The sequence below is a fragment of the Montipora capricornis genome, chromosome 1, assembly GCF_036669925.1.
Source record: "Montipora capricornis isolate CH-2021 chromosome 1, ASM3666992v2, whole genome shotgun sequence".
Lineage (NCBI taxonomy): Eukaryota > Metazoa > Cnidaria > Anthozoa > Scleractinia > Acroporidae > Montipora > Montipora capricornis.
Window position 1 is genome coordinate 19636662 of NC_090883.1, and position 27362 is coordinate 19664023.

The 27362-nt window shown below is 40.8% G+C and overlaps 1 protein-coding gene across 1 annotated transcript in view; it reads right to left on the reverse strand.

Annotated features, from left to right (window-relative positions):
- Positions 1-14984: 14984 nt before the first annotated feature.
- LOC138021532 (uncharacterized) overlaps positions 14985-27362 on the reverse strand; it is a 26256-nt gene continuing 13878 nt past the window's right edge. The window contains exons 9-18 of the mRNA XM_068868460.1: positions 27301-27362; positions 25944-26057; positions 24808-25007; positions 23698-23946; positions 23199-23272; positions 21990-22042; positions 21523-21630; positions 18371-18448; positions 17298-17424; positions 14985-15247 (exon numbers count right to left, since the gene is read on the reverse strand). The exon at positions 27301-27362 is cut by the window's right edge and continues 37 nt beyond it. Coding sequence (XP_068724561.1) covers positions 15057-15247; positions 17298-17424; positions 18371-18448; positions 21523-21630; positions 21990-22042; positions 23199-23272; positions 23698-23946; positions 24808-25007; positions 25944-26057; positions 27301-27362 — 1256 coding nt within the window. The 3' untranslated portion in view covers positions 14985-15056. The remainder of the gene's footprint in view (positions 15248-17297; positions 17425-18370; positions 18449-21522; positions 21631-21989; positions 22043-23198; positions 23273-23697; positions 23947-24807; positions 25008-25943; positions 26058-27300) is intronic.

The window sequence follows — 27362 nt, forward strand, 5'->3', positions numbered from 1 at the left end:
CGACTTGGTGGAACCCCCACTTGAGGTCAAGTTTACTAAAGACCGTTGACCCATTAAGATCGTAGATCACTTCTTCTATCGTTGGTATCGGATGACGTTCGCGAATGATCGCTTCGTTTGCCCTTTTCATATCTACGCAAACTAGTATATCGCCGTCCGGTTTTGGCGCTTCCACGAGAGGTGATATCCACGACGTTGGAGTTTCTGGCACTTCTTCTATGATGTCCTTGCTAAAGAGATCATCCAATTTGAGATCTACTTTTTTCCTTTGTCCAAAAGGGAGTCTACTTACTTGCTGAGCTACAGGTTTAACTTCTTTGTTAATGTGTAGCTTGAGGCGATAATATTTTAGCTTTCCAACCCCAGTGAGTATGTCAGTATAGCTCTTCCGGATGTCCTGGTCACACCCCTCTTCCACTATGGAACAAATATTAGGAAGGTTCTCTGGTCCTATGCGTAACACGTTAAGCTTTTCGGTTGTTTTCCTTCCCAGCAAAGGTCTTCCTGTTGCCTTAATGACCGTGAATTCATCTACACACTCTGCTTCGTTATCTTCACATACTACCTCTACCACAAATGTTCCTACGACCTCGAGCAGTTACTTCTGTCCGTACGCAAATAACTTCTTATCCGACACTTCGTGTTCGCATTCGATCCGGTTCTGTTTTATATTATTCCAAGCACTGTAGTCAATCAGGTTACATGATGCCCCAGAGTCAATAAGTACACTGTCTAACACTACTCCTCCCACCTTGAGTGTAATTGTTCAGCCCTCTCAGCCCTCCTCCAACAGTAAATGCATAACCATCTCCTTCTCCAGAGACCCCTTCTGCTACTAGATAGGCTTTCTTCCTATTTTCTGGAACGGTCCCCTTCGGGCTACTTGACCATAGTTTCTTGTTTCCACAACAGACCGCAAAATGTCCACGAGCTCCACACTTTCCACACTCTTTATTCTTAGCTTGGCAACACGAATCCCTTGCGAAATGGCCTAGACGGTTGCAGTTGCAGCATGCTTTGGGTTGTTCGGCTCCAGGCCTTCGTGATTTAATGTTTGGCCCCCCTTTCTTAGGATAACGCCCTCTTCCCTTCGTTTGGAACTTTTGCTGTTTAACTGAATTAACTTGATCTCTGCTACCAACCGGTGACTTGCTCATCGACTCCATCTGCGCGTCTACAGCTTCATGAGATCTTACAATGTCTTGTAAGTCTTTTAAAGTAGCATTTGTTTTCTCCAGAAACTTTCGTCTGAGCCTGCCGTCTCAACATTTCTCGATCAATTGGTCCCGAATCGTCTCATCCACGTTCGCAAATTCACATATAATCGCCTTCTGCCTTAGCCTTCAAACAAACTGGTCTACTTTCTCATGTGATTGCTGCTCCATTTGCCTGAAAACATGGCGTTAAAAAGGCACGTTTACTTTCGGTACAAAATAGCTATCCAATAGCTCCACAACAGCCTTGTAATCTCATAATTCTTCCTCCGGACCGGCAAGCGTGTAATACAAATCCTGAACTTCTTGTCCTGCGGTGTGAAACAAGAGAGCAACCTTCTGACCGTCTTCCACAATCCTTTTTGCCAACACAACCATACAATTCGAACGCTTCCAGCGTACCGATAAAGTATGGGGTTCTGCCCTGGGTACGAAACAGGGTAGACTTCGTACTTCCTGCCTGACATTCTACAAGTCTACAGAACCACTCCTCACGCCGGGACTGGTATGACACCTGCAAAGCTGATGTTGAATAGAGAAATCGAAACCAAGTTGCCGGTGGTCTAAGAGCCGGAAAAAGGAATCGCCCCGGAAGAAAGGTAAAAACGCTATCAAGAAAAACTACGTGATTATGATGATAGAAAACGAAGGGCTCGACATCATTATCTGGTAGTGGTAGATGTTGTATTTGTGGCAACCTTGACCAAAGGGAAGTTGACCCCCCAACTTCAGTGGGAATAAGTATGTTATTCTGAAGCAGAAAGGAAGTGATATCTTTGAGCTGGTCCAAGTGGAGACCGGGAAACGGGTGATCCGGAATGCAAAATTTCTTAGAAAGCCCCCCTGCATATTGACGTACAAAGGCAGCATGAGGCTGAAGAATGGGAAGAGCAGCAGGAGCATGCACCTCAACAGGTCGATCCACCAGACGAGACAAAGCAAACCCCTAAGACTGTAGAGGTACCTGTAACCTTGCCAGAGGAAGGAGAAGACCAAGACACTAGAGAGTTCAGGCACTCTGCAAGACAACCGAAACTCAAGAGAGACCTTTTCCTTGGAAACAAACAAATAATATCCTATTTTTTTAAAGTCGACACATTTTGAGTAAAAGCATTTAGTTATATATGCTCTTTCTTCGTTGAAGGAAATCGCAGCATTTCCGAAATTTTATAAATCTATAGTAAAAGGAAAGTGATCAACAGCAGCCTCGAAGCAGTCGCCATTTTAAACTTTCAAGCAAGCGATGAAGATTTGCCGGTCCCCGTGATGAAATATGTCAGAGCTCAGGCATTTTGGGATCGATCGAACTAGTATTAGGGGAAAATCATCAAATTTTGCATCTAGCTTCGGAGGTACCGCAGAAAAACGTATTAAGAATCTTAGTTTTTGGGACTTACAATTTTCTTGAGCATAAATGCAATCATCTTTGTCCGCATTACCGCATAGAATCTTAACATGGCTAAGAAAGGAGAAAGACGCTGACTTTTATTTTATTTGACTTCGTTTTTGTTCTTACTATTCAACTTACGGCTCAAGAAGCGGAACCGTTGTCAACAAGCCGTGGGATATAAGCAAACAAACAACGAGGGGGATTAAAGTAAAAATGCGAAGATAGTTAGGTCCAGGCCCCGTATGTCACAAGCGTTTCCTAGTTTGATAAAATTAGTTGCTGTCCCCACAGTTTAAATGCAAAGCTCTAAGAAAAACAACAGTGGTTGTAAAATTGTGATCATGAGCTGCTGGTTATTTTAAAGCTTTGAAAGGTCTCTTTTAAACATGTTTTACACTATGGAGTCGTTTAATCAACCAAACGCACTTTTTTGGCTTGAAGTCGTGATGCATAGATTTTAGGAAAATCTGTTCCTTCGGTAAACAAGAATCTGAAGAGAAAGTCGGAACATACTATTTACTGTTAATGACATAACAGGTGCCGTCGAATTGGATGTTTCAATTTATTGATTCAGGTTTCATTAATTAATCTACCCACACTGTGATCACATGAAGATGGGCATATTTAAAGACGAGGCTTTCTTAGTAATGGGTTAAACCACTCTCCAAGCAGCCGTCGAGGAAGTCATGAAGGAATGTTCATTTAGACTCAGCTTCTGTTTTATCACTTAAGGTGAAACAGGAGCACAGAAGAGGTAATACACTTGCCTTTGAATCTCAGTCAATTTCTCAATTTACTTGTTAAGAATCGTTTTCGAAGCGACTCCCATAAACAGGACTTTCACGGGAAAATTTATTTTATTTTTCTTTTGTCCAAATACTATCGAACAAGGTTACAGAAAAATTGTCAGTTGCGATCACATCGAGTTCGAGTGCTCTCAGTCCTAACGTCCTGTATAACATATACAGTTTCCACCTACAGTACCCCACCTTTTGAAAGTGTGCCTCTCCGGATTCACAACCACTCTAGAGTGACTACAAAGTCAATCTACCCTAATCTTTTTTTCTCCAACAACATTGGCTTCATGTATGATTAATATGCCATCCCTTTCTGCCATTTGCTTCTGTTCCAACATCTTTAAGTGGTTGCTTATTTGCTGCAAACTGCTGAGGATCCATTCTCCATACCGGTCAAGGAGTCTCCTTAATTTAATTAAGCGCACTGGTCTTTGATTCTGACTCTTCATCTTCACGCTCCCCGCATGTCCCAAAGTCCTTTTGATCATCTTAACCACGATCTGCCCATCCGGAACCCCCCAGTAGGTGGTGGTACCTTCAGTGTTGCTCTGTCACCCCCTGCACTGTTCATCTCATTCAGTTTGATAAGTAGTGACCGCCTCATCACCTTCATGGCCATTTTCAAACAGCCACGACGACGTCACCGATTCTTTCGTGACTCCCACTTTCCTTGGATATATCATCTTCTTTCTTGGACTGCGTATCTTTATCTTCAACCCAAACAAGTCCTTACACAGCTTCCTCGTCAAGCTCCTTAAATGGACACTGTCATCGCTTCCTCCAACACTGGCCGTACAGATTAACATTCCGTGCGCTGGCCTTGCGACCCTCTTCCTTTTTTACGTGTAGCTCTCTGCCCCAAACTTGATTCTCCTTCCTCTGGTAAGGCCGTAGGTTATTAGAATCGACAACTGTAGACCGCTTCAATTGTTGCCAAATTTCTTCACACGGTAGGTCATATCCCGGGACTCTTGCCACTACTTCATGGGGTCCCTCTCACTGGCGATGAGCTTGCTGGCTTCACCCGGCCTCAGTTGTGGTGTGCTGGATATGACCAAGTCGCCAGTTTAGAAAACCGTGTCCTTTAACCCCTTTATCATAGGTGTCCTTCTTCTGTCGTTTCACAACCTTCAGATTTTCCCTGACATCACGGTATGCAGTTTCCAACCTATTCTCAAGATCAGTTAGGAATTCAGTGTACCGACACTCAATGTCAAGTGCTTTGCCCATCATCCCAACCATTTCCCGCCCAAACATTAGCTCAAATGTTTGGCTCATGGAGGAATGAACATAACTCCAATAAGCCATCATAAAATAATCCAAGTGTTCATCCCATTTCTTGAGGTCATCTTCAACTCGTGCCTTTAGCATGCTCCTGATAGTCTTGTGGGTTTTCTCAATTTTTTCTTACCCTTTAGATGGAATGCAGTTGATCGGGTCTTTTTTTATCTCCAACAAGTGAACACATTTCCTCGAACACCTGGGACATGATTGCTGTGTAGGCATGATAGGAACACTAAACCTGCAAATCCAGTTCTTTGCAAATACTTTGGCACAAGTTGTAGCACGCTGGTTGGGAATCACATAAGCTTATGCCCATTTTGCAAAACTGCACTGAAGTGTTACGATATAGCGATTTCCTAGGCAGGAACGTGGTAAGGGGCCAACGATGTCGATACGAATTCTCAGCATGGGGTTCCCAGATGGTATGGGCTCCAAGGATACTCTTGGTTTAGGCCGCGCTTTGCACTAAACACATGCAAGGCACTTGCTGCAATACCGGTGCACTTTTTTTGTCAGTCCCAGTCTCCAAAACCTGGAATTTATCTTATTAAGGGTCTTCTCAACCCAACACCGTCCTTTTCATTATTTATTTTTGTATACAACGTCCATTTCCATTTATAATAACCAAAACTAATCCTAACCTGACCCTAATTTTCTCTAGGCTAAATTTAGGCTTCTAAATGGTTTCTTCAATTCATCTGAGTGTGTATTCAACCTAGGTAAAATGTGTAAAATGAGGATCACCAATTTAACCTAAAACCTTGGACAAATTGTGTTGGAAAATGCCAAAAACATGAAATCATAATCGTAATACTTACAGAATAAGTGTCAACACCCTCATTCCCCCTTTCAATGTTGGAAAATGGTAAAATGCAAACTTGTGTTAGATGAAAGTGTTTTGTCAACATTGCACAGGGGTGGGGAGGGGCAAAATGTTTACAGAATGATTTTTTTCCAACCCTTGTGACCAAGGTTGTAGGTAAAAACGGATTCAACCTAAGAACGGATTTTAACGGCAAAGTCTCTACTTTCCTTTCCATCTAGCGGATAGGATCTTCTCGTACAGACCCAGAACGAGTCCCTGGAGTTCGTGAATTTCCCACGAAATTGTGTCACCGTCCGTTGAGGTACAAACCACATAAGCGGGTTTCTTTCTCTCCACACACTGCACTGCACGGCAAGCCTTTCGTGCACTTTCGAACTGACGTGAAACACTTACGGCCTCCAAAGCGATCGCGGTTGACTCAGAAAAAATTTCTCTTGAACATAGTCTCCGACTGAAACTCCTTGAATATCCCTTAACTGCATGGCTAACTATAGAGCTCCACTTTAAACGAATAATCCGCCTCAGAATATGCATTCTCAATTGACTCCATCAGACTATCAGCAAATCCACAAAGATCCTCGCTTGGCCTCTCTCATCACGCCCGCAACTAAATTTCGTCGTTTTCCCGACTCAAACCTTTGTATCAAACGTAAATTCTTCAAAAGATACCAATTCCGAAAGTTTCAGTATCTCAAAAGCTTTGCACATGGGTTGATCTAGCAAAGTTAACAAATATGCACGACGATCCGATGGTTTCATTTGCGCGAGCTTCGCGTACTGAAGAAATTGTGACAGCCATGTTTAGAAGCTTTGGCCCTTCTAGCTTCTGTCTCACTCTGCATCACCATACTCTGTTTGAGACCCTGTGATAAAGTATCCGCTATTCTGCTGAATGTCGCTTACTCATTTTTTGTGGATCAGTATTCGGTAGCTTGGGCGTTTGTTGTTGTGTTTTGGCGTAGGTTCTACGCTTAAGCCACCTTCCTCTCCGATCTAAATATTCTGTTTTTCTCGGTTCATATCGCTCACTTTTCGATCCCTATCCGCTGCCACCAGTGTAAGAATCTGTCTTCAACATAATGAAACGATTCTTTCAATGATTATCCAAATATCGTCGAACAAACGAGCTTACTGGAAATCTCGGCACAACTTGTGCTCTCATTACTAGTCCTCATGTCGTGTACAGCACATACATTGTCCCCTTACAAAACAGTGCCTTGAACTGCTGTAATTGTTAATGTCAGGCTAGGTTTTTCAGTTAACCGAACCATAACTTTTTTGTCTCGGGATCTCCTCTATCGAAAATATTCATTCAACTCAAGTCCACAAGTTAAACAAAACACTAAACATGAACACGCTTTCTTGAAATAAAATAGTTTTCTCTCATTTTGTTCATTTTTACTGCAAAGGCGAAACCTTACACTTCCTGGCTGCGAAGAGACTAAATAACCAATGGAAAAAAAGAAACGATTTTACGCCTTCATTTCTTTCCTTGAAAACACTAAACACAAGAAAGAGAATATTGTAATTATGCCACTCATTTTCTTCACTTAATTTATGAAGAGAAAGCACCGAAATTTACTCTTCCAGTTTCCATTACGTTTCCAGTTATATACCCTAGTCGATTCATTTAAAAAATATATATTATAAAAGTGAAGGTGTCAGGTATCACTTTGCTTTAAGGCAATGTAAATCTTCGAAACTTTGTGAAATGAGCTATCTTCTCAGTTAAAAGCTGCGCAGCTTTTAAAAGACGTTTAGCCGCGATGAGCACAGGAAACAACCGTTAAATGGGAATGAAACATGATGCTGTTTCCCCAACGTGGGGCTTGCAAAAAAAAGTTCACCTGTCGATCAATATTGACTCATCAACTTGGGCTTTTGCGCTAAATGTCAGTGCGCCACCAAGAGGCCGCTTTGATTGGTTCTCTGTCTTAATTTATTTATTTTAGCTATTTATTTTTATCAACCAATAAGAGTGAATTGCATTTCACGCAATCACGCTTCCACTTCTTTGCTATCCAGGACTCGCATTTACTTGATTGCCTATCTTTGAATTTCTTTGTACATTGACCAATCAGAATTCTTGGTCGGCTGAGACCATTCAGGGTTATAGTGAGTAGACTGGACGCTTGGATCAGTATACTAATTTCCGAAGGCACCAGTGATCGCATCTGAGGGGGAAGTCTGAACATAATTTTGTTGACATGACAGCCGACAAGCACGATTATCAGGCAAACTTAATTATGTGTTTTTATGTACTGATTCAGTTTTAATTAAGCTCCATCCACACTGTTTTGACATGAACACTACATTTACACGTGGAGGAGATTTTTCCGGATTCATTAAGCTCTCCTGATTTACCGAATTACATCAAGAATATTCGGATTCGCAGGCGTTTAAAGTTCAAGGTTGTTTGGATTCTTCACAGTTTACAAACGTCGATAAAACCGAGAAAGGTTACCAAGCAGGGTAGGTATTTTATGTATGGGACATATATCGTACCAGAACATGGCCTACTAGGCCTACTTGAGGTCCTTGGTGTACATGAGCTTCTTGGGTTCTTTGACCTATTGCAAGCAGGAAAAATTCTGGATTTATTGTGCACTCCAAAATATTGCAAATTTTATGGTAATCGGATAAAAGGTATTCAGTTTAGATCTCGGATTCAAAATCTGCCGAGACGCGACCAAGCCGGGACGTTTTATATTGATTTCACCTGTTGCGTGCAAACGGAAAAACGAATCCGGTTCCAAAATGTTCCGGATTCGCGATGAATCCGGAAAAATCCCCTCCAGTTTAAACGTGGTCGAAGTTGGTAAAATTGAAAGAGAGCGGTTTCTTAATAATGGATTAAACGAGGAACCAACCATTAAGGAATATTTATTTAGACTCGGCCTCAATTTTCACAGTTAAACAAAACATTTTATTCATTTTCCTTTGAATCTCGGTCAGTTTCTCCTCTTTTAATTCAATTTCGCCTCTTTTTCGACGCGACTCCAATAAAGAAACAGGAAACCTCCCGACTGTACACACACGGAAGGTTTTCTTGACAAATGCCCTTAAGAAGTGTTGAAATAATGGCGCCTTTTTTTTAAGCATTCTGTTTTGGGGGCCGCCGTAGCTTTGCTGCTGCAAGCTGGTCACGAGATCAAAAAAGAAGAAGAGGAAAAAAGCGACAGTGGTGGGTTCGTCCGTGGGCTTCCGAGAGACAAAAGGAAGCCCAAGGAATCTGCAGATATCTTGTGGGCGAGCTAAGGGCTACAGATTCCGAAAGCTTCGAGACTAACATTGTTTCTTTGCCTTTTTCAAACACTCAAGGGCCTACGAACTACATTTGACAGGTGCACTTGTTAAGTTGCAATGATAGCGCACACAATTTGCAAATGTGCTTTAAAAAATTCTGACGTGTTTAGTCGTTTGTCAACTTAAACTTTTAAAAAGGTAAAAAAATGCTGAAATAAGGATAAAGAACCTTAAATTGGTCCAGTGTTAACGCTTGGTTTTAAAAGTTGCCAAGCAAGGTTTTAATAAATTGGCCAAGACGAAAACTGGATGGTTATCTAATTGTAAGGTTACATTTAGTGTACTTGCACTTCCATTGAACGGCACATTGGTAGAGGTAATCACAAGCAAGTAAGGCTGTAATCTTTGAAACAAAGACCGAATTCCCGAAATGCAACAGAAGAACCATGTAACTACAAAATAATGATAATATTGCATACAAAAATCGACAAATCACGCTTCCAAATGCTGCGATATCCAGGACTCGCATTTCATTGGCGATATCTGATTTCTTTGATAATTGACCGATCAGAATACTTGGTTTGTTACAATTTCCTCTTTGCTGCATTGCGTTACCTGAAAATCTGTAAATCTCTCAGCCAATCAGAATGAGTAAAATTTTTCAAGTACATTATTAGTTATTTAAGAATGGACTTATTATTTTGCGATTGCAAAACTATCCTAGTGTTCTAACCGTCGTTGTCTTTCTTCTCGTAGATGAGCAATGATTCTGATCTACAAAACAGAACTTCAAATTTCGATATTTACTGGGTTGCCGTATACGGCAATCCCAGTTGGAAAATGGGTAGAATTTCTCCGTTTTATTTTTTTCCGTGTCGGTAAAAGTCTTGCCTGTCACTCCCCCGGTAAGTGGTGTCTTTGTGCATAGAGCCTTCTGCGCGTATTTTCTTAGGATCGAGAGGGTAGTGGAAATGCGTACATTTCTCTGGTGGACACAGTAGAATCATTAACTTAACCTGTAATGGCGTCGAAAGTCATGTAACGCGAATGGCGTTTTAGTGGATCTTTGAACAAAATATACCCTTATGAAGCTCAAAAATGGCAAATCAATTGGATACTGAACAAGACAGGCGACAACATCGACAACAATCTGTCGCCCGTCTTTTACCAAGTGTGCATGTAGAACATTGAAGATTCGCAGGGCAGCGATAATAGTGAATTCAAAGACTAGACAAGGTGGATTGAATGGAATTTCAAGCGTTAAAATCGCTGGAAAGGTAAGATTATTGTCGAAGCGATGCCGCAATTGCGTGTCTTCACCACATGTTCCTTTGATCTCACATTATTGTGTTTTCCGTCAAAATATTCGCTTGTTTTCGCTTTCGCTCGAACATATCTACCTTTATTACATGTCCAGTGAATAGTTTTATCCTCTGGGATGAATTTTCCGTCGAAGAATCGGCTATATAGGCGGTAAGTGTAAAACGCAGACTGCAGACTGCAGACCGGGGGTAAAATGCAGACTGAGGGTAAAATAAATATTAATAATAAAAAACGTTTGAAAGACAATCCTGTTTTACATCTGTCAACAACTCACATTATTATGACTGCAGGTCACTGCACCTTTTGGGGATGCGATCGTACGCGTTGAAATCATCTGTGCTTTGTTTTTGAGCGTCCAGATGCATTGCAATGTTCCAAATTATTTGTCACACCGGTACATCGAGGGAAATCGATCGAAAAACCAACAATTATTACTTCGAATACCTGAATAATCTCGGTTGTCTTTTTTCGGTGCAACGAAATGCACAAAGAATTAATTAATTTTCATGTATTCCGAGCAATTAGGACGTGGGAATTTCATTGGTTAAGCTATGCGTGATAACCCCTAGGGAGAGGTTATAATTGAAAATTACATCTTCCAGATGCAAAACAAACGAGCTTGTGAACTAAAGGATAAACATAACGTACACGAAAGCGAATGAAAGGATCCTAATAAGAAATTTTTACACCTCAGTCATACTGGCTTAAGCCGACTGAATTGAAACGTTAAATGGTTGCAAAATCCACGTTATCTCTGTCTTTGTTAATTGGTACTGTAGCCATGCGTGTCAAAATAAATTGAGTTATTGGGTACTTACTCGATTACTTTGTTCAGTGCAGCAAAATGGACAGTTGAATTACGGGGTGGTGACTTCTTTGCCTAAAAGCAACTCACTTAACGAAACTGTCCTTTTTCCAACAACAACAAGGATTCAAACAGCTTCAATTCTTACAGAGTTCGATAAAAATCCGGATTTAAAACATGCCGTAGGGCAACCAAAGCGCTGGGAGCTGTGTTGGGGTTTCAGTGTGAAAGTACAAACGGCTACTAACACTCTTATAACTCTTTTTTCATTATTATTTTATTAACCCGCAGTCTGCAGTCTGCAGTCTGCATTTTACACTCAGTCTGCATTTTATCCAGGGTCTGCATTCTGCAGTCGGCGTTTTCAACTGACCTGTTATTTTAGGGTGTTTTGGCAACATAGGTTAATTATTCGTAATGCGATCGATTCAGTTGACGTTAGCAATGGGTCGCAAATTTGACACTTATCGCATTATCACATTACACATTGAACCACGTTATCTATTATTCCTAAAAATCTAAAAATATTCGTGCCTTACCAGTTTTAGGTCGAATTTATGTCCAAGAAAGCAGATAAATTGCAGAAAATATTAGTTTTGCATCTAAAAATTCGTAATCAACGCTAAAATGACCAAATTTTGCCTAGAAAACATATTTTACTGTTATTTTTCTTAAATTTTTTCCTTCAACTTTCGCTTTTATAAAATGTTTCAGTTGTCTGTAAATAAGTTATATGCTGTTGGAAAGCTTATTTTCTTAGCTTTAAAATGATGTATTTTTTCTCCTAACTTTAAATATTTTTTGAGAAAAAAAAAACATTTTTTGGCGATGGCTGATTTACCGCGGTTTTCTCGCGGTTGGGAAAGTAGGAAAAAGAGTTAGGCCAGTAGCCAGGTTTTCAACCTCAGAAAAGGATCTGTTTCGTCGTACGAACGTGTGAGGACCTGTGAGCCAAAGGGCCTCTGCTGGTATGACTTCTGGGTGACCCCTTAATACTAACCGAGCGCGAGGGCCGTACTGCCAGGGAAATATTGGCCCGAGGTCGTGGCAGTACGGACCGAGCGCAGCAAGGTCCGTACAAAAACGACCCAGGGCCAATATTCCCCAGTACGGCTCGAGCTAGCTCGGTTAGTAAGTAGTTTATTACATGGTTTTTTAATTACCTTTTGCTTTGTTTTTGCAAGCCCGTAATCGGCCCGTGGGCCAGTCACAATTTGCCTGGAACGCTGCACGTACCACAGTCAACCCAGTGTACCCTCACGGAGGGTCTAGTTTTTCCTCATCGGAGTGCATTGCCTGGCTGACAGCACTTGGCATCGAGGCTATTGCTATGGTAACACTGAATGCACTGACAATCATTGTTTTCCTGAAAGAGAGACAAAATCGGATTCGCTCTGACGAAGGTCTAACGCTCGAAACGTCAGCTTTTAGAATCTCTGTACGGTGGTCAATTTACATTATCAACTCCGTTGATAAACCAAATTTTTGTTTGGTTTACAGCTGGTCTGTTTACAATCATCGTTTTGTCACGGATTCAGTTCAATATCATTTGGAACCACGTGGAGGCAGGTGCATACTCTACATTCGTGTTATGTTGCCCTTTTATTATCCTTGTTTCTTACACGTCCATCGCCATTAAATTTTACTGTGGAACGTATCCTCAACATCATGGTGCAATCATTCGAGAACGAAAACTGACCAAGACACTGTTCATCGTAACTGTTGTATCGTTCACTCTATTGCTGCCATTTCTAATTGCCAACTTTCTTCTTCATGTTTCTTCAGGGGAGAGTTTGCGAGAAAAAAGTTCTCATCAAACACGGTGGCTTTTACAGTATTTTCTAACCTTCTTATTGTGCGCGAACTCTTTCATAAATCCATTGCTATATGCATTTAAAATGCCACAGTTCAAAAGAGCTCTGCTTTTATTATTCAGTTGTAGATCTCGCACGGAGCCAGTTCAGGTTTTTCCTCTTAATGACATGTAAGCTGTGAGATTTTACTCAGTTAATTAGTGTTTGTGTTTATATAGTTTTAGAAATTGGGGATATGAAATTCTTGTTCCACTACTCTTAGTCTTCTATTTGAGAAGACTATATTTAAACTAACGTAAAGCAATATCATTCCGGTGGAAAAGCAAGTTAAGATTAGTCAATTCGAATATTTTAAAGTTTGTAGTACAGGTGTATATTGGATTTTTCTTACGTCTTTAGCACGATAATCGACTTTGATATATAAATATTTGGCTCATTTCTGCCGCTACAGCCACAAACGGTTAGTCGAGCTTACAACAGAGACAGCCACGAGAGGCGATGTTGTTGGAAACGCGCAGACCAGGAAACTGTGGGAGGCACAACATTGGCGGACAGATTTCAGGAAGTACCACCCTTTGCTCCCTCGCATGAGAGAAGTGAACGCAAGGAGCTAAACCAAGACGAAGGGGAAGAGGAAGAAAAAGACTCGGATTCGTACAGGGTCACTGAGTCTGAGGATGAAGACTTTAGCGACTGTGACTCGGATTACAAAAATCCCTGGGAAAGTCTTCTCCAAGACGTGGAAGAGTCACTGAGTTAACATATGACAAAAAAGTCAACACGTTCTTGGAGCAGGGGATCTCTGAAACGATAGCTGAGGCCAAAGCTTTCAATGCCCTGTTACCAGTTTACAGAAGAAAGTTGCGAAGGGCTGTACTTGTACTATCTCCACTGGTTTGAACGTCTAAAGCACCACAACGTGCTTAAAGACGTCATGAAAACCCGCCTCGTTTTATGGAGGAAGATTCTATGGATGTTGAAGAGGACACAGACGCGGCTGTGGAGAGACGAAATTTTTATTGAACAGGTCCCACTTGTTCAAAAGGTGGATAACGCTATCCACCGGATAAATCACTATCTATTGGATAGCGCAATTGGTTTCGCTATGACTTATCCACTGGATAGTGATTTATCCGGCGGATAGTGCTAGCTATCGTTTGAACAACTGGGGCCAGGATGTTTGAGCCACTTCCAATCCCCACACAAGAGGAGGAACAAGAGGATGAATGCGACTGAATGCGAGTTTCATCACATTAGAGTCCTCTAGACAAATAAAACAAACAGCAGTTTACATGGAAAAGAATGCTGTCTTGATACCGATTGTGATTGCCTCTGACAAAGTATTTCCTTAATATCTCATGAAATGCTTCTTATGTAGTGTATTGCGTGACATCACGCGTCGTTAGATTATGCAAATACGGTAGAGTTGACCACTGTGAAATATTAGGTGTGGTTACACGGAGCACTTTTACCGCGGTAAATGACCCTTTTACCACGGGAAACTGTATTTAGTGTGAGTGACCGATATCTCCCAAGGTAAATTTCCCGTGGTAAATTTCCATGGATACGTCAAAAAGATTAGACGAAGCGCCAATGACATTTAACGTGGTACGAGAGCCAATCACGATGCTGATGAAGTTGTGATTAAATTTCCCGCCCATGAATTGCGTGAGATTTCTTTTTACCTCGATAATCTTCGTAACGTGTTACCGCTGGTTAACGCGGTATACTAAAACCCGAGAGTGAGGCACTGATTATATGACGAGGTTTGATGTTTTCATCACAAATGTGTTGCATTGAGGTCTTCTTTTGACGTGCTGTGCTTATAATCACATAAAGAGAGAAACTCGACGTCATAAAAGAACCTCAGCAAATAAAATGTAAACACAGCACGTCAAAAGACGACCTCAACATATCATGATGGAAACACAACACGTCACCATGAAACCTCGTCACATAATGACAAAACCTCACTGCATAACGACCAAACCACACAACAAGACAAAACTTCAAGACCAAAAGAATAAATATTACATAAAAAAGTTATGGCTTTCAAAGCTTCACATCCGATCGCACTCGCTGCCAAAACACAACACAGGGAGCAACCATCGATTCACTCACGCGTGTTGAAATAATCCCACGATTAAATATCCCGCCAGCCACGCAGCCTAAGAGTTCACTGCACATTACCCAGGACCTCGGACTTCAGATACGGTTATGACCCAATACTTACAAAACATCGTATCTCAGTCCACGACACTGAAGAAAGGGAAAAACACATACAATTTTATCTCTGACGTTGAATTTATTTTCTTTTTCAAATTACACAACACTGAATTCTTGTTACAATTCTAACATCATCCCATTCTTAGGACAGTTTTTATTTTGTCCCGCAAGTCTTCCAAACCAAACGATGTGACAGCGGAAACAGGTATCACTGAGTCAAAACGAGTTCTACTAAGTTCGTCGGCTAAAGCCATCAAGTTTGTGTTTTCTTTCACAATAGGACTGCTCGTTCGTATTTCTTCCAAAATGGGAAGGAGTGTTCCTGCAAAACATATAACAGTTTTAGCGACCCGTATTTTCAAAAAAGAGCCCACGCTTAGGGTGCGTTCGATTGACCCTATAGGCCATTTGCAACAAACTGGTCACATGACATGACAGATCATTGGTGAACTAAAGTTCGGACTTGGTAAATTCGTTTAGACCGATGGAAGTCATGTATTGCTGATATCAGTCAATGGATGCATTCGGATAAGTTAAAACTGAATTCGGATAAGACAGAATTTCTTCTGATTGGAACGCGTCGAAGTTCGAAACTTAGGAACCAGCTCATCCGCTTTCTATTATCTTTATAACATACGCAGAATTAGAAAATATTTAAGTCGCCCAGTCACCGAATCACTAGTTCATGCTTTTATAACCAGTAGAGTAGATTATTGTAACAGTCTACTATATGGCCCCTCGAATTCACATATCGTGAAACTCCAACGGATACAGAATGCCGCAGCTCGGTTGGTCATGGGAACACCAAGATTCTATCATGTTTCCGCCTTCATTGGCTCCCGATTAGTTATTGTATAAAGTTTAAGATTCTACTTTTGACATTTAAGCGCTTATTTGGTTTAGCTCCTATGAATTATTTGATTGATTTAATTTGCGTCAGAAAGCAAACCAGGTATTTTCTTAGGTCAAACGAGTCTTTATTACTAGTTACCTAGTATTAAGACCGTCCAACCCTCGGCGATGGTGCATTTCAGTCAGCTGCACTTTATCTCTGGAATGCATTAGCTTCGACAATTCGCAACATAAAGACATTGGACCGACATGGCGTGGCGCCAGCCATAGCGATCAAGTGCAAGCGCCTCCCAGCTGTCTGTGTCAATGGCTGTGAGTTTCAGGTCACTATACAAGGTCACTTACGCTATATAAGTGTAAATTATTATCGCGTTTGTTTTAGCCAGAATACAGATTTTCAGAGAAATACCACTTAAAGTAAAGATTGGGTGACCATTTAAACACTCCATAAAAATTCCATACTTTTGTTTACGAACGAAAAGCTTTTGTCCTCCAGTGTAATTCTTCATAATTACGTGCCACAAACAGAGCTCAGATTCCTACTTTTACCATGGGTCATATAAGCGAGAATAAATGTGCAAGGGTGGAAATTTTCACACTTTCATCGAAGGAAGAATCTTAAAGCTGTTTGAAAACTACGAAAATACAAGGATTTGTATGAAAATCATTGAAGCGTGACTGGGTGCCAAAGCGTCCTTTTCCTATACAAATCCTTCTGAATTCTTTCAACTGTAACAACACCAGTTTAAACGATATACTTACGAAAATCGGCATGGTAGCATATTTTGAGCTGCTCTTTTAATTTCTGGAAAAATAATTTCATGGAGCCAGCAGAATTATCGTGTTTATGAAAAAAAGTTCACGTGGCGAATTGTTGCAAAAGGCCTATTCCGGAATAGAAACACATGGGTGGTGATTTAAAACGGTATGTCTGGCGTTTTGAAGCAGCAAGGATAATAAAGATGTGTTTAAAATAGCATTTTCGCAGGTGTTTGACAATTTTAATGTGAATCTCCGTAAAAACGAGGGATTTCTACCTTCTTTTCCACGTATTCATTTTCCGGAATACGGTCAATCGAATTCACCCTTACACCCGATGATGCTTGGGAAATTTATGTACAAAGAACGGTCGAGGGTCTGTTTCATCATCCGCCGGGTCTAATTGTTAATGAGCAGCCCCTCATATTATGAGAGTACCCTCCGACTCCTGCTTCCTCTGAAAAGCTGACGGGAATCGAAGGGCACGATGTTGATTTAGATCCACACGTGCACTCTTCATTCTCTAATCGCGAAACAGGGTTGGTCTGGTAACGACGGCGCAGGTCGTCAACCAATTTCTCCAGAACTAGGCGCCACAACTGCAAGAGTTTGATTGCTTTTTTGCTCTGTTCCGAAAGGCTAACCGCTGGTCACTCCACGTTTCCTTTCCGTCACCAAACATCATGGAAGAGCAAACGTGTTCGGTTGTAAAAAATCACTTGAAACGTCGTCATAATTATGATCCTAAGAGATCGACTTACCATGTTGCATAGAATGTAACTTCTGTCGCAGTTCCTGAAATCTACTCGTCGCACCTTTTTTGTCGAGTTTTGTTATAACCAGCATCTTTGGCCTGTGTATCAGCTCCTTGTCATATAAAACAAGCTCCTAAGAATAAAGATTCTCGAGTCCAATTCAGCCCCTTTAAAAATTCAATTTAATAGGCCATTTCCGAGTTCACGTCTGCCTCCTCTTCAAAGCGAGTCAAAGTGCGAAGTTCTACTTTACATATGAATGAAAACTAATTTTCATAACAAAAACTTCGCACTTAGACTCGCTTTGAAGAGAAGGCAGACATGAACTCGGAAATGGCCTATTGCAAAACATACATTTGTGAGCATAACGAGTTTAGCTTTGAGCCCTGCCGGTCAAACGGTGCAAGATGGTCGATGATAGTTCGAGAGTTTCTTTTTCTCCAACTACCGTCAACTATCATTTACATGGCCAGCTTGCCGATAGCGGAAGGTAGTTTAACTGAGTAAGTCTGTTAGACGGAAAGCTTGTAGTGCCAGCAGCCTGGCGCATGAAAATGCCAAGAACCTATCATAAAAGTAGAATAGAGTATAGGATAGGATAGCGCGTTTCCAGTATCATGGGCCAACTGACAGAGGGTTTATAGATAAACTGCGACTACAATTTTTTGCAAAAGACGCTGACTATCTGCTGAATGTGCGATGGCGTGCAACGTGATACAAAAAAATCGATATTTTTGTTCGGCAATAAACAACAATAGTGTCTCTCATCCGAATTTCTCAGACTTTGTAATTCTCCCTGAATGAAACGACAATCATTTAAAAAAATCGCAAAAAAAGAACCAAGGAGGTACTGCGTAAAGCAAGAAATGTCACTGGAAGGTCTAGACGTTGAGAACATGAATGACTGAATTCAGCAAACCAATAAAGCTTATTCTCTCTCCACATGTGATAGCTGAGTGAGCGTTTTTTAACGAAACGAAAGAAAACAACTCCGCAGGGAACAGAGTTAAATTCTCGGAGAACTGATTTGCGACGCTGACATAGTCGCCATGGCGCGATATAAACATACTATGAAATACCTTTAGCAAAATGAACACGTTCTGAAGAGCGGTTCTTGCTGGAAATTTGTCCGACAAATGGAATCCATCGATATCAACCTACAATGCATTAGAAAGTTAACAAGATTATTTTTAAAAAAAGAAACCAGTTTACTTGCTCAGGCGTTAAAAAAGCAACGCTCTTATTGAATCAAAATCATGCTTCAATGTGCAGATGAGGTAAGTGAGGTTGAGAAATGATCTACATTGCCAATAATAGCCATTTATTTTAACATGATGAGGAATAATCATTGATTATGAACTGCGTTCGTTGGGAGAACTTTGGAGGCTGGAATTACTAGACGAGCCCACATGCACTTATGTAAAGAACGTCTATGGAAAGAATTGATATGTGAGCCTTGTGGAATGTGGCTAGGAAGTCAAAGTTTAGAGTAAAGAACAAAAAAATTATTTTTTCCAAAATCTGGAATTTGTAAATTATATAATGTTGTGGTGACACTCGTATACATAAAACAACAAAATTAAAGCTTCGTGACAAAAAAATGTCTGTTGAGCATCAGTACATAATTTAAGTTGCAATTATCACAGATTGAAAACCTGTTATGCTGAACAGTTTTCAAAAATCCTAATTGCAATCTTTCTTAATCTTCTTCAATTTCTCCCATTCCTGTCTCCTTTTCTATGTTCTATTTTATTTAAACCTTCCTCCAATGTTTTACGAAGTTATTCTTTTACGTTTCGCTTGATCTGGTTGCCAGCAAGAGAGGATAAGGTAAGAGAACGGATCCCCCATACATGGGCCTCTTCCAAAGACAGTTTTTTTTAAAATCTAAAATCTACGCTTCATCAACTTCCTCATGGCTGGGGACCCAAAATTATTATACTTACCATAAACAAAAACAACCACTTGGTGTGGCTCAAAAGGGGAAGTGGGAGACGAAGTGCTCCACTGAAACTTAAAAGGGCAGCCCCATGTACTTCTGGATTTTGGGAGCTAAAGAAAACCTACCACCACGGCGGTACACACACCGGGCCGACTTTGACCATTCCTGGGTACATATGGAAGGTGCACAAACCGATATAGGGTCGGCTGTGACCAATCTTGGGCCTCCCTAGGGCCCCAACTAACCTATATGTACAGGAGTACAAAGTGTCGAGTCTATGGAGGCAAAAGTGTGACGAGCGGAGCACTTCATCCTCATTCCCAATTTTTATTGAAAATAAACCACTGACTTAAGAGAATAATTGCAAAATTTAACTGAGATGTCATATCATTGCCTTGAGTTGAAACTTTCAACTGAAAGGGACATTAATGTGATGACGCAGAAATCGATTGTGACTATAGGTAACTTGCATACAGTAATACTGCCTTTAACTAATTTATAAGTTATATATGTAAAATGATTGATACCTGACAACATGGCACTAAAGAAGGGTTCCTATGTCCAATAAAATAAAATTAAGCAACATGGGAGTGATGGGAGCGAATTTGAAAAGAAAACTTCAAGATATATTGTGCTTGGCCGTGAGAAAAAAACAGAGTGATGGTGCACGTGGTAATGCAAGCTATTGGACATTACAGAGTGCCATGTGATTGGCCAAAAAAAAACAATGAAGAGATCGTAGGTTCAGCTCACATGAGGTTGCACGTGAAAATCACTGGACATAGGACAAAGCGATTAACTAAAAATTTATTTCCGGTGATCAATAAATTATGATTGGTCACTTATAATGACGTTATGAGATTTTCAATTGTTTCTTGACGTATTATTAAACTTTGCGCCTGAAAAGATCGCTCGGATTGAATTGCCATTTAATATCTAAGTTGTGCGCGCGAGCGCATCAGCTTTTTCAATAATTTCAACTTTTTTGAAAGTCAAGAATCCGTAAATGTCCTTCGTTTAAATTTCTCAGAAATTTAATTACCATTTGCATCCAAATTTTCCTCCAAAACTCTGGAAAACCCAAAAAAACGTCGTTATTTCCAAGACGACCTCCAGCCACTGCACACTCATGGCTGATAGTGTTCAATGGCTCAGCCAATCAGATTACAGCATTCGCATTAGTATACTAGTAGAATTCTACTAATAACGCATAGCTTGTTTTTCTTGTATGCTAAGATTCTCCTCTCACAGTTGGAACCATTGTTCTAAGTCCAGAGGGACACACTTTTTGTGGAATGTTTTGGAAGCCGTTCAAAAAACTCGCAGCACGTGTTTTATCGGGTCTAAAAACACACTTGGCTACGCTTCGCGTTTTTAAGCCTGATAAAACACTGCTGCTCGTTTTTTAAACATAACTTAAATATGCCCGGCATTGGGAATGGCTTTGCGAAACTAAAAATAGATTTTAAAAAACTATGATGAGGCATAGAGATCCGTTCCCTTACCTTATCCTATCTTGTTGTCAGTTACCAGTTTCTGAATTTGGCTAAATTTCGTGACAAAGCCCCTTTAATTTCATATTTCATCACAGTGGAACCGTTAACCATTTCCATTAAAGTAGCGGCAGAGAAAGACGAAATTGTCGACTGAAAAAACAAGGTTATGAAAGGCGCACAAGGCTACCTGAAAACTTCAGATTTGTCCCAACCAAGTAAATAGAAAACGATATCTGTAAATGGGTTATTTTTACGACATAAATGAATTATAGCATTTTTATATTTTACACAACTGAAAAGCCAACAACTGGTAATTTTTTGGACGACGGATTTATGCTTCCTCACGTATCAATGTTGCTGTTCCAATAGTCCCTTTTTCAGTTGTGTGCTTAGTTACCTGGCCTATGAATGAAAGTGAGGCTGAAGTTGACCTTGTTTTGATAGAAACCTCATTGCTTTTCTTTATGTAAATTCTTACTAATTAGCATGACAACAACATAATTAACATAAGAAAAGGAAGGTGGTTTTTAACATAACATGGTCAACACCCGCCTAACTTTCATTTAAAGGCCAGGTTACTAAGCACACAACTGTAAAGAGGTCTATTCTCGTGAACAACTTCTATTTTCCAATCTACAACTTCATCGCTGTGCTTCAAAGAAGATCAACAACGCGGCCCCGAAATGAGGTGTTTCGTCAACTTCAACCTACACGCACGAACTGTGTCAACCATTGACTGCATTTGAAATTTGCAATAAATCAGGAACATCAAAAAGGAAAAAAAACGACATACCACAAGGGCCAGCGCACTGGCTTTTTGAGTATGCTTAAGAAAGCTATGCCCCAGGCCTCTATTAACTGAAGCTCCTTCTATCAAGCCTGGGAGATCAGCCACGCTGACCTGCAAGGCAACGGACAATTCATATCATACAGTAGATGAGTTATGTGGAGAAAAGAAAGCGGAAAAAGTCAAATTTAATTTCATGTAACGAGAAATAAAAGTGAGATTTGTAAGCTAGCACTTCGTGCGTTAGCACTTAAGCTTCGTCAGCCGCGGGCAAATAGACGAAAGGCTGTTGAAAGCTAACGCTTCAGCGAAACATCAGCACGCAAATCTTTCTTAAGGTGGTTATTTTATCATTTGGAAAGATTTGACTGGCAGACTCTCAAATCTCTTAAATGCCAATGAGGATTACGTTAAAGAAAGAAAACTTTCAATCTCACAATATGACGTTGTTTAGGATACTGCGCAAATCATACCTGTGAATGATCCGGATATTCCACCACTCCAATGTTAGGACGCATGGTCGTAACTGAAAAGAAAATTAGACTGGATTACATACAAATTTACTAGGAAAGACAAAATTGATGTGTTTGACGTTCAAAGAATAAAGAATGAAGAATACGGTGTGAATGAAACCGTCCGACCAATTGACTTGATAGAGGGACTGATCATGAAACCTTCAAACCTCCAATGTTGTCGTAATCGATATTTAATTGACCATATTTGCATTCTCGGTATTGGACTGGAACTAGCTTGCAATGGAGGCTAATGAGGGGGAATATTTTCAAATGCAAATACTTTTTGATATATTTCCCCACATTAGCCTCCATTGCAAGCTAGTTCCAGTCCAATACTGAGAATACGAATACGGTCTATTGACATTGACAGTGCATAATCTTTTGTTTTCGCTTCGCACGGGTTCACAAATAAGTTGCGCATAATTTAATCGACAAATTTGATTGGTTATCTTCTCGAAAAAATGGTGTGTTTTGGGCACCGTCGAGGCCCGAAAAGTTATAGGGACTTTCGAGAAACGGGCCCCAGCTCCAAGATGGCTTCATAGCTCAGATAGCAGAGATGGTGAATGGTAGAACATTTTTCCTACGACTTTGTGCTTTGTGGCGGCCATGATTGTCTCGTAAACTAATTCTCCAGGGAATGAAACCACTTTATTTTAACAACGATTTCTCTTGCTTCGGTGAAAAACATTGCCGTGCATTTGAATAGGCTACTTTCGAAATATCAATTCAGCTTGATAGTGAGGCAGAGAGGACAAAAACAATAGAAAGAAGTTGCAATGAATGTGAAACATATTAGCATATCACCCACTTTCCTTTGTCTTTGTCCTCGAAACCTCTCTTTCAAGCTGGATTTTAATATATCGAAAGAGGCCTCTTGTGCAGCAACTAAAGAACAGAGTCGAGGTTCAGGGGAATAATTGGCATTTTGTTTTGTACAAAACAAAGGAAAAGGGGAATAATTAGCATTCTGTCTTGTACAAAACAAAGGAAAATGCAAATCATTCCCCTAAATCTCGACTCTGTTCTTTAGTTGCTGCACAATTCGAATTTAGCCTATTAAAGCACTCTATTTGCAAAATGGTTACGAAGGCGCAAATGTTTATTTTGACGTGACGTTCTTATTATCGTTGACGTGGGCATTGCAAGCACTGTCTGATGCCTTACATGCGTAATCCGCTGCCTTTGGAGTGGCTCTGCTGATGGCTCTGAGGAGACTCGATTTGCCTGCATTGGGAAATCTAGATGTTGAAAAAAAAAACAACAACAAAAACAAAGAACAAACAAACAAACATGGTGAGTCATGCGTGTGTTGGAGATGATTGATTACGATCTCAATCTGGCCCCGGTAACAAAACTAAAATATCCGAGTCTGAGGTTTACTTTACCAACAAATTGGGATGAATCTATATAAGACTCACTTAGTAACTCTGGTTTATCCTCTGAAAGACAATAGCCACCCCGACCCGTCAAAAGCAGGTTTCACCACAGCATTTGAATAATCTCGCTCCCGGGTTCCCTTTTCCTCGAGATATTAGGAGAGGCCCTTGAACGAGATGAGTTTAGCACGGGATAGAGTGGAAGCTGTGATCTTCTACCGTCTTTGCGGCCTTTCATGATTCAAGAGTGGCGAAAAAACATGAGAGATATTAAGAAGAAAGCTCACCCAACAAGGGCAATGTCGGCGATCAGTCTCATTTCCAGTCTAATTATTCTTCTCTCGCCCTTCTCTCCGTTCCAGTCTTCTGTGTCAGGACAACCACCCCGACCACCTCTAGCCACCAAAAGCCTGGATCCCACTTCGTCAAGATCCCCAATGATTTGACCGTCATCTGTTGTCACAGTGGTACCAATGGGAACTGGGATAACTGTGTCACGACCTCGCATTCCTTTCCGTTTCATGCCTCGTTTCCCCCTTTTTAAGAAAAACAATTTAGTTCCAACAAAATTTGACCCATTGCAAGTGTCAGAAAAAGAAATAAAAAAGAAACAACGTCAAATAAAAGCTCACGTAGAGAGATTTCTTTCATATGAAGAAATATCATAATCCTGGAAAAACTGAAACTAACAAGTTCCATTGTACAAAAACATGAGGAAAACAGCAGATCACCAAACAGAAAAACAAATGACAATCATTAGAGAGGAAATTTGGGGTCGAGGATAAACAACTTCAAGGTCATACGAATCACCACATTTTCATACAGACTGTATCGAAAGTACTTTGCGAAAGTTCACAAGTTCTTAATTTACCACCAGATGTTATGTGCGAGTCACCACTTGGTTTAAACTTAAATCCGGTTAACCTTTTAGTTGTTGTGATTGCTACTCTGTGAAAACGTTTTAAAAAATGGACTTACCTAGAGCTTATCTTGTTAGTCTAAATAGTAATGGATATTATAATTGGCAAGATCCTGGTCAATCCACCCATGTGTCCCGCTAAATCTTTTTCTTTCTTTTTTTTTTTAACGTATGAGAAGTTTGCTAGCACCAGCACAAGCGGAGCTCAGGCGCGCAAAGCGCGCCAGCGGAGCACCATGGGTAAGATCTTTTTGGGAAATCTATCCATGCAAGAAATTTTGCTTATGACGTCAGCGCACGTCCGCCCGCCCGTACAAATTGCCAAATCTATATATTATGTACTTCTTAAAAGAAATCTTTCCACAATGAATTGAAGAAACGTTGTAATTCGTTTCCGATAGCAAACTCTAAGTGAATGAAACCGTCGAACATGGACGTAAAACCGCTGCAAAATGATCTACTGCATTGTAAGACTCACGAAAAATAAGTGCCATGTTCAGCTAAAATCCGTCTGTTTTCTTTGACGGAGAAGTGATCGAGTGTGGCGTTTGGGAAGCACTGAACGACAACGTCTCCCCCATTCCCTCCGAATCCACCGAAGTAAGATGATCCCTGGCCTCCAGCCCCTCCGCGGACATAGATTCTCACGCGGTCCTTGAGTCTATGTCGCTCTGATTGCTAACAAAAAGGAAAACACAGCGCATTCAGAGATTAGCACCATTTTAAGGTTTTCAACACGTTCTTTAACTTCGGGATAAAGCGTTACCTTGAGAATAGTTGGAAATGGTTGAATGAGGCAAAGACGAGAGGAGTGGAAGGTAAACAGAGAGGGTGGGGTGGGTAATACTGAAAATAAGCAGGTGATGTGTGCCTTATCATATAAGTCGTTACCACCACAGAAGTACTAGGAGTGATCTGACAAGTAACTTGTGAGCCAAAACGTGGAGTGATAAAGGTGACAAACGGTTAGCCGACTAACTACGCAAGGGTAACGACACCATGCTGCTTGCAAAATGCGTTGCCTTGGAAGAGCGGAGAACGGTTAAACGAAACATACAAATGTTGGTCCGACCTAGGTTCGGACCCGCGACCTCCTGCACGGTAAACCAGTCTGACAAGGGCTTCTCAGTAAAGAAAAGAACTTGCTACGCCATTTGGTCACATCAAAGTTGGACGTCATTTGGTCTTAGTAGCTGGGCGATAGATCGCGTTCCAAGAAATTAAGGCGAATAGAAAAATACGTTCTCCGGTAACTAGCCTAGAGTTCTTTCTTTGAACAATCACTGGTTCTGGCTCGTGCTTAGCCTGCCAGAAAGCTCTCTCGAGGCGGTGGGTGAGGAAAAACCTTGCTCGCAGGCTAGCTCGTGCTGTAAATATACAGCATAACCTCCAACACCACATTCAATAAGCCGCTTATGAAGTTGCTAGGACAAACTCTTTCCCACTCTTCCTCTCTCTCCCTCCCTTTGGATGTTCTGTCCATTGGCAGGTTTCGTTTCATTAAACGTCGAGTTTCGAGGGAACTCAAATTCACTTAAGACCTTCTTCTACCTCAGCTGGCATCCATCGCTAAGTCAAATTGCGCCACCTATATAACAATCCTTTTCTCAGTACCTTGGCAGGAACGGGAACTGGAGGCTGAAAAACCTTAGACAGGGGATACTTTGGCGGTAAAGTTGCTGTGATGGCAGGAGGTGGCAGTTCTATTAAGTGTCGTCCAGCAACAACCTATATGGATTGAAAAACTTGAACGTCAAAACTTCGCTTAACATACTCACTAGATCTACGTAGATAATAAGCAGAGTTTTCGCTCGACAAATCCTCTATAAGATCCCTTCTTAACCGACACTAAAGGCCCCAGAAGGAAAAAAGTTTTGAAGAAGAATAATGATTCAATCATTCAGCCCATAACTTGCACCCAGAAAACAAGAACAACAACAAACAGCAACAACAAAGTAAGGAAATCAAGCAATTAATTAATAAATGAATCTTTTATTTAATGAGTCCTTAAATGTTTACTATTTTAAAAAAGAACAAAGAACGAAGACAATACTAAGCCGTGATCTATTAATAGAATTAACTATGAGAGGGTGATGTGAAGGGCTATTTTCTACCCATGTAAACCATGTGAGCGTTAGCTCTACTAACGGAAATGGGCCCACACAAGGACAGAGAGAAACTCTGACCAGGGTGGGAATTGAACCCACGACCTTCGGGTTAGATCACCGCTGCTCTGCCGACTGAGCTATGAGCTACAATTTCCATCAGTAGGGCTAACGCTCACATGGTTTACATAGGTAGAAAATAGCACATCACATCACCCTTTCATGGTTAATTCTGTTGAAATATAAGTGCTACACGGCCAACGTTTGCATAAACGTAAACCCTTGTATGTGGTCTATTAACGTCTATTCAATACATCGGGAACGAAGATTTAAACGTCTTTTCAATCGGCTTTGCCTTTTTTTTTATTTCCAGTTTTCCTTCCTTTTTTCTTTTTTTTTTATTCGCAGATCGTCCCAGCTCTAAACTGTGGACCACAATCTTTAAACATTAGTTGTGGTTACACACACATTGGGTTTGGGGACTTTCGGAGGGTAAATGGTTTGGTTTTGGTTCAGCTCAGGTTTTATGTTACACTTAGGGATGCGGTTATACAAAAAAAGACCCCCATCAGGGTAAAATAATAAGGTATAATTAATATAATTAGGGCTCTTCGCCTATTAGCTACGTTCTGCTTTATGATTGGCCAAGCCACCCCAGGGAGCAGATAAACCGTACTTCTTAGTTTAGGAACTGCCCTGGGAAGTTCTTTTATTCTTTTTAATGTACCCATGGAAATAACCCTTGGGCAGTTTCGGTCTAGGGAAAGCGGTTACACACAAAAATGTCCTTGCCCGTGGTCAAACGCTATTTACCCATGGGTAAAAGGGCTTCTATAACCACAACTAATGTACCACTGAGTTCTTACCACAGATTCTCCAGGAAGTGACGAAATTCCTTCCGTCACCATTGGCACATTGTGAAATGACG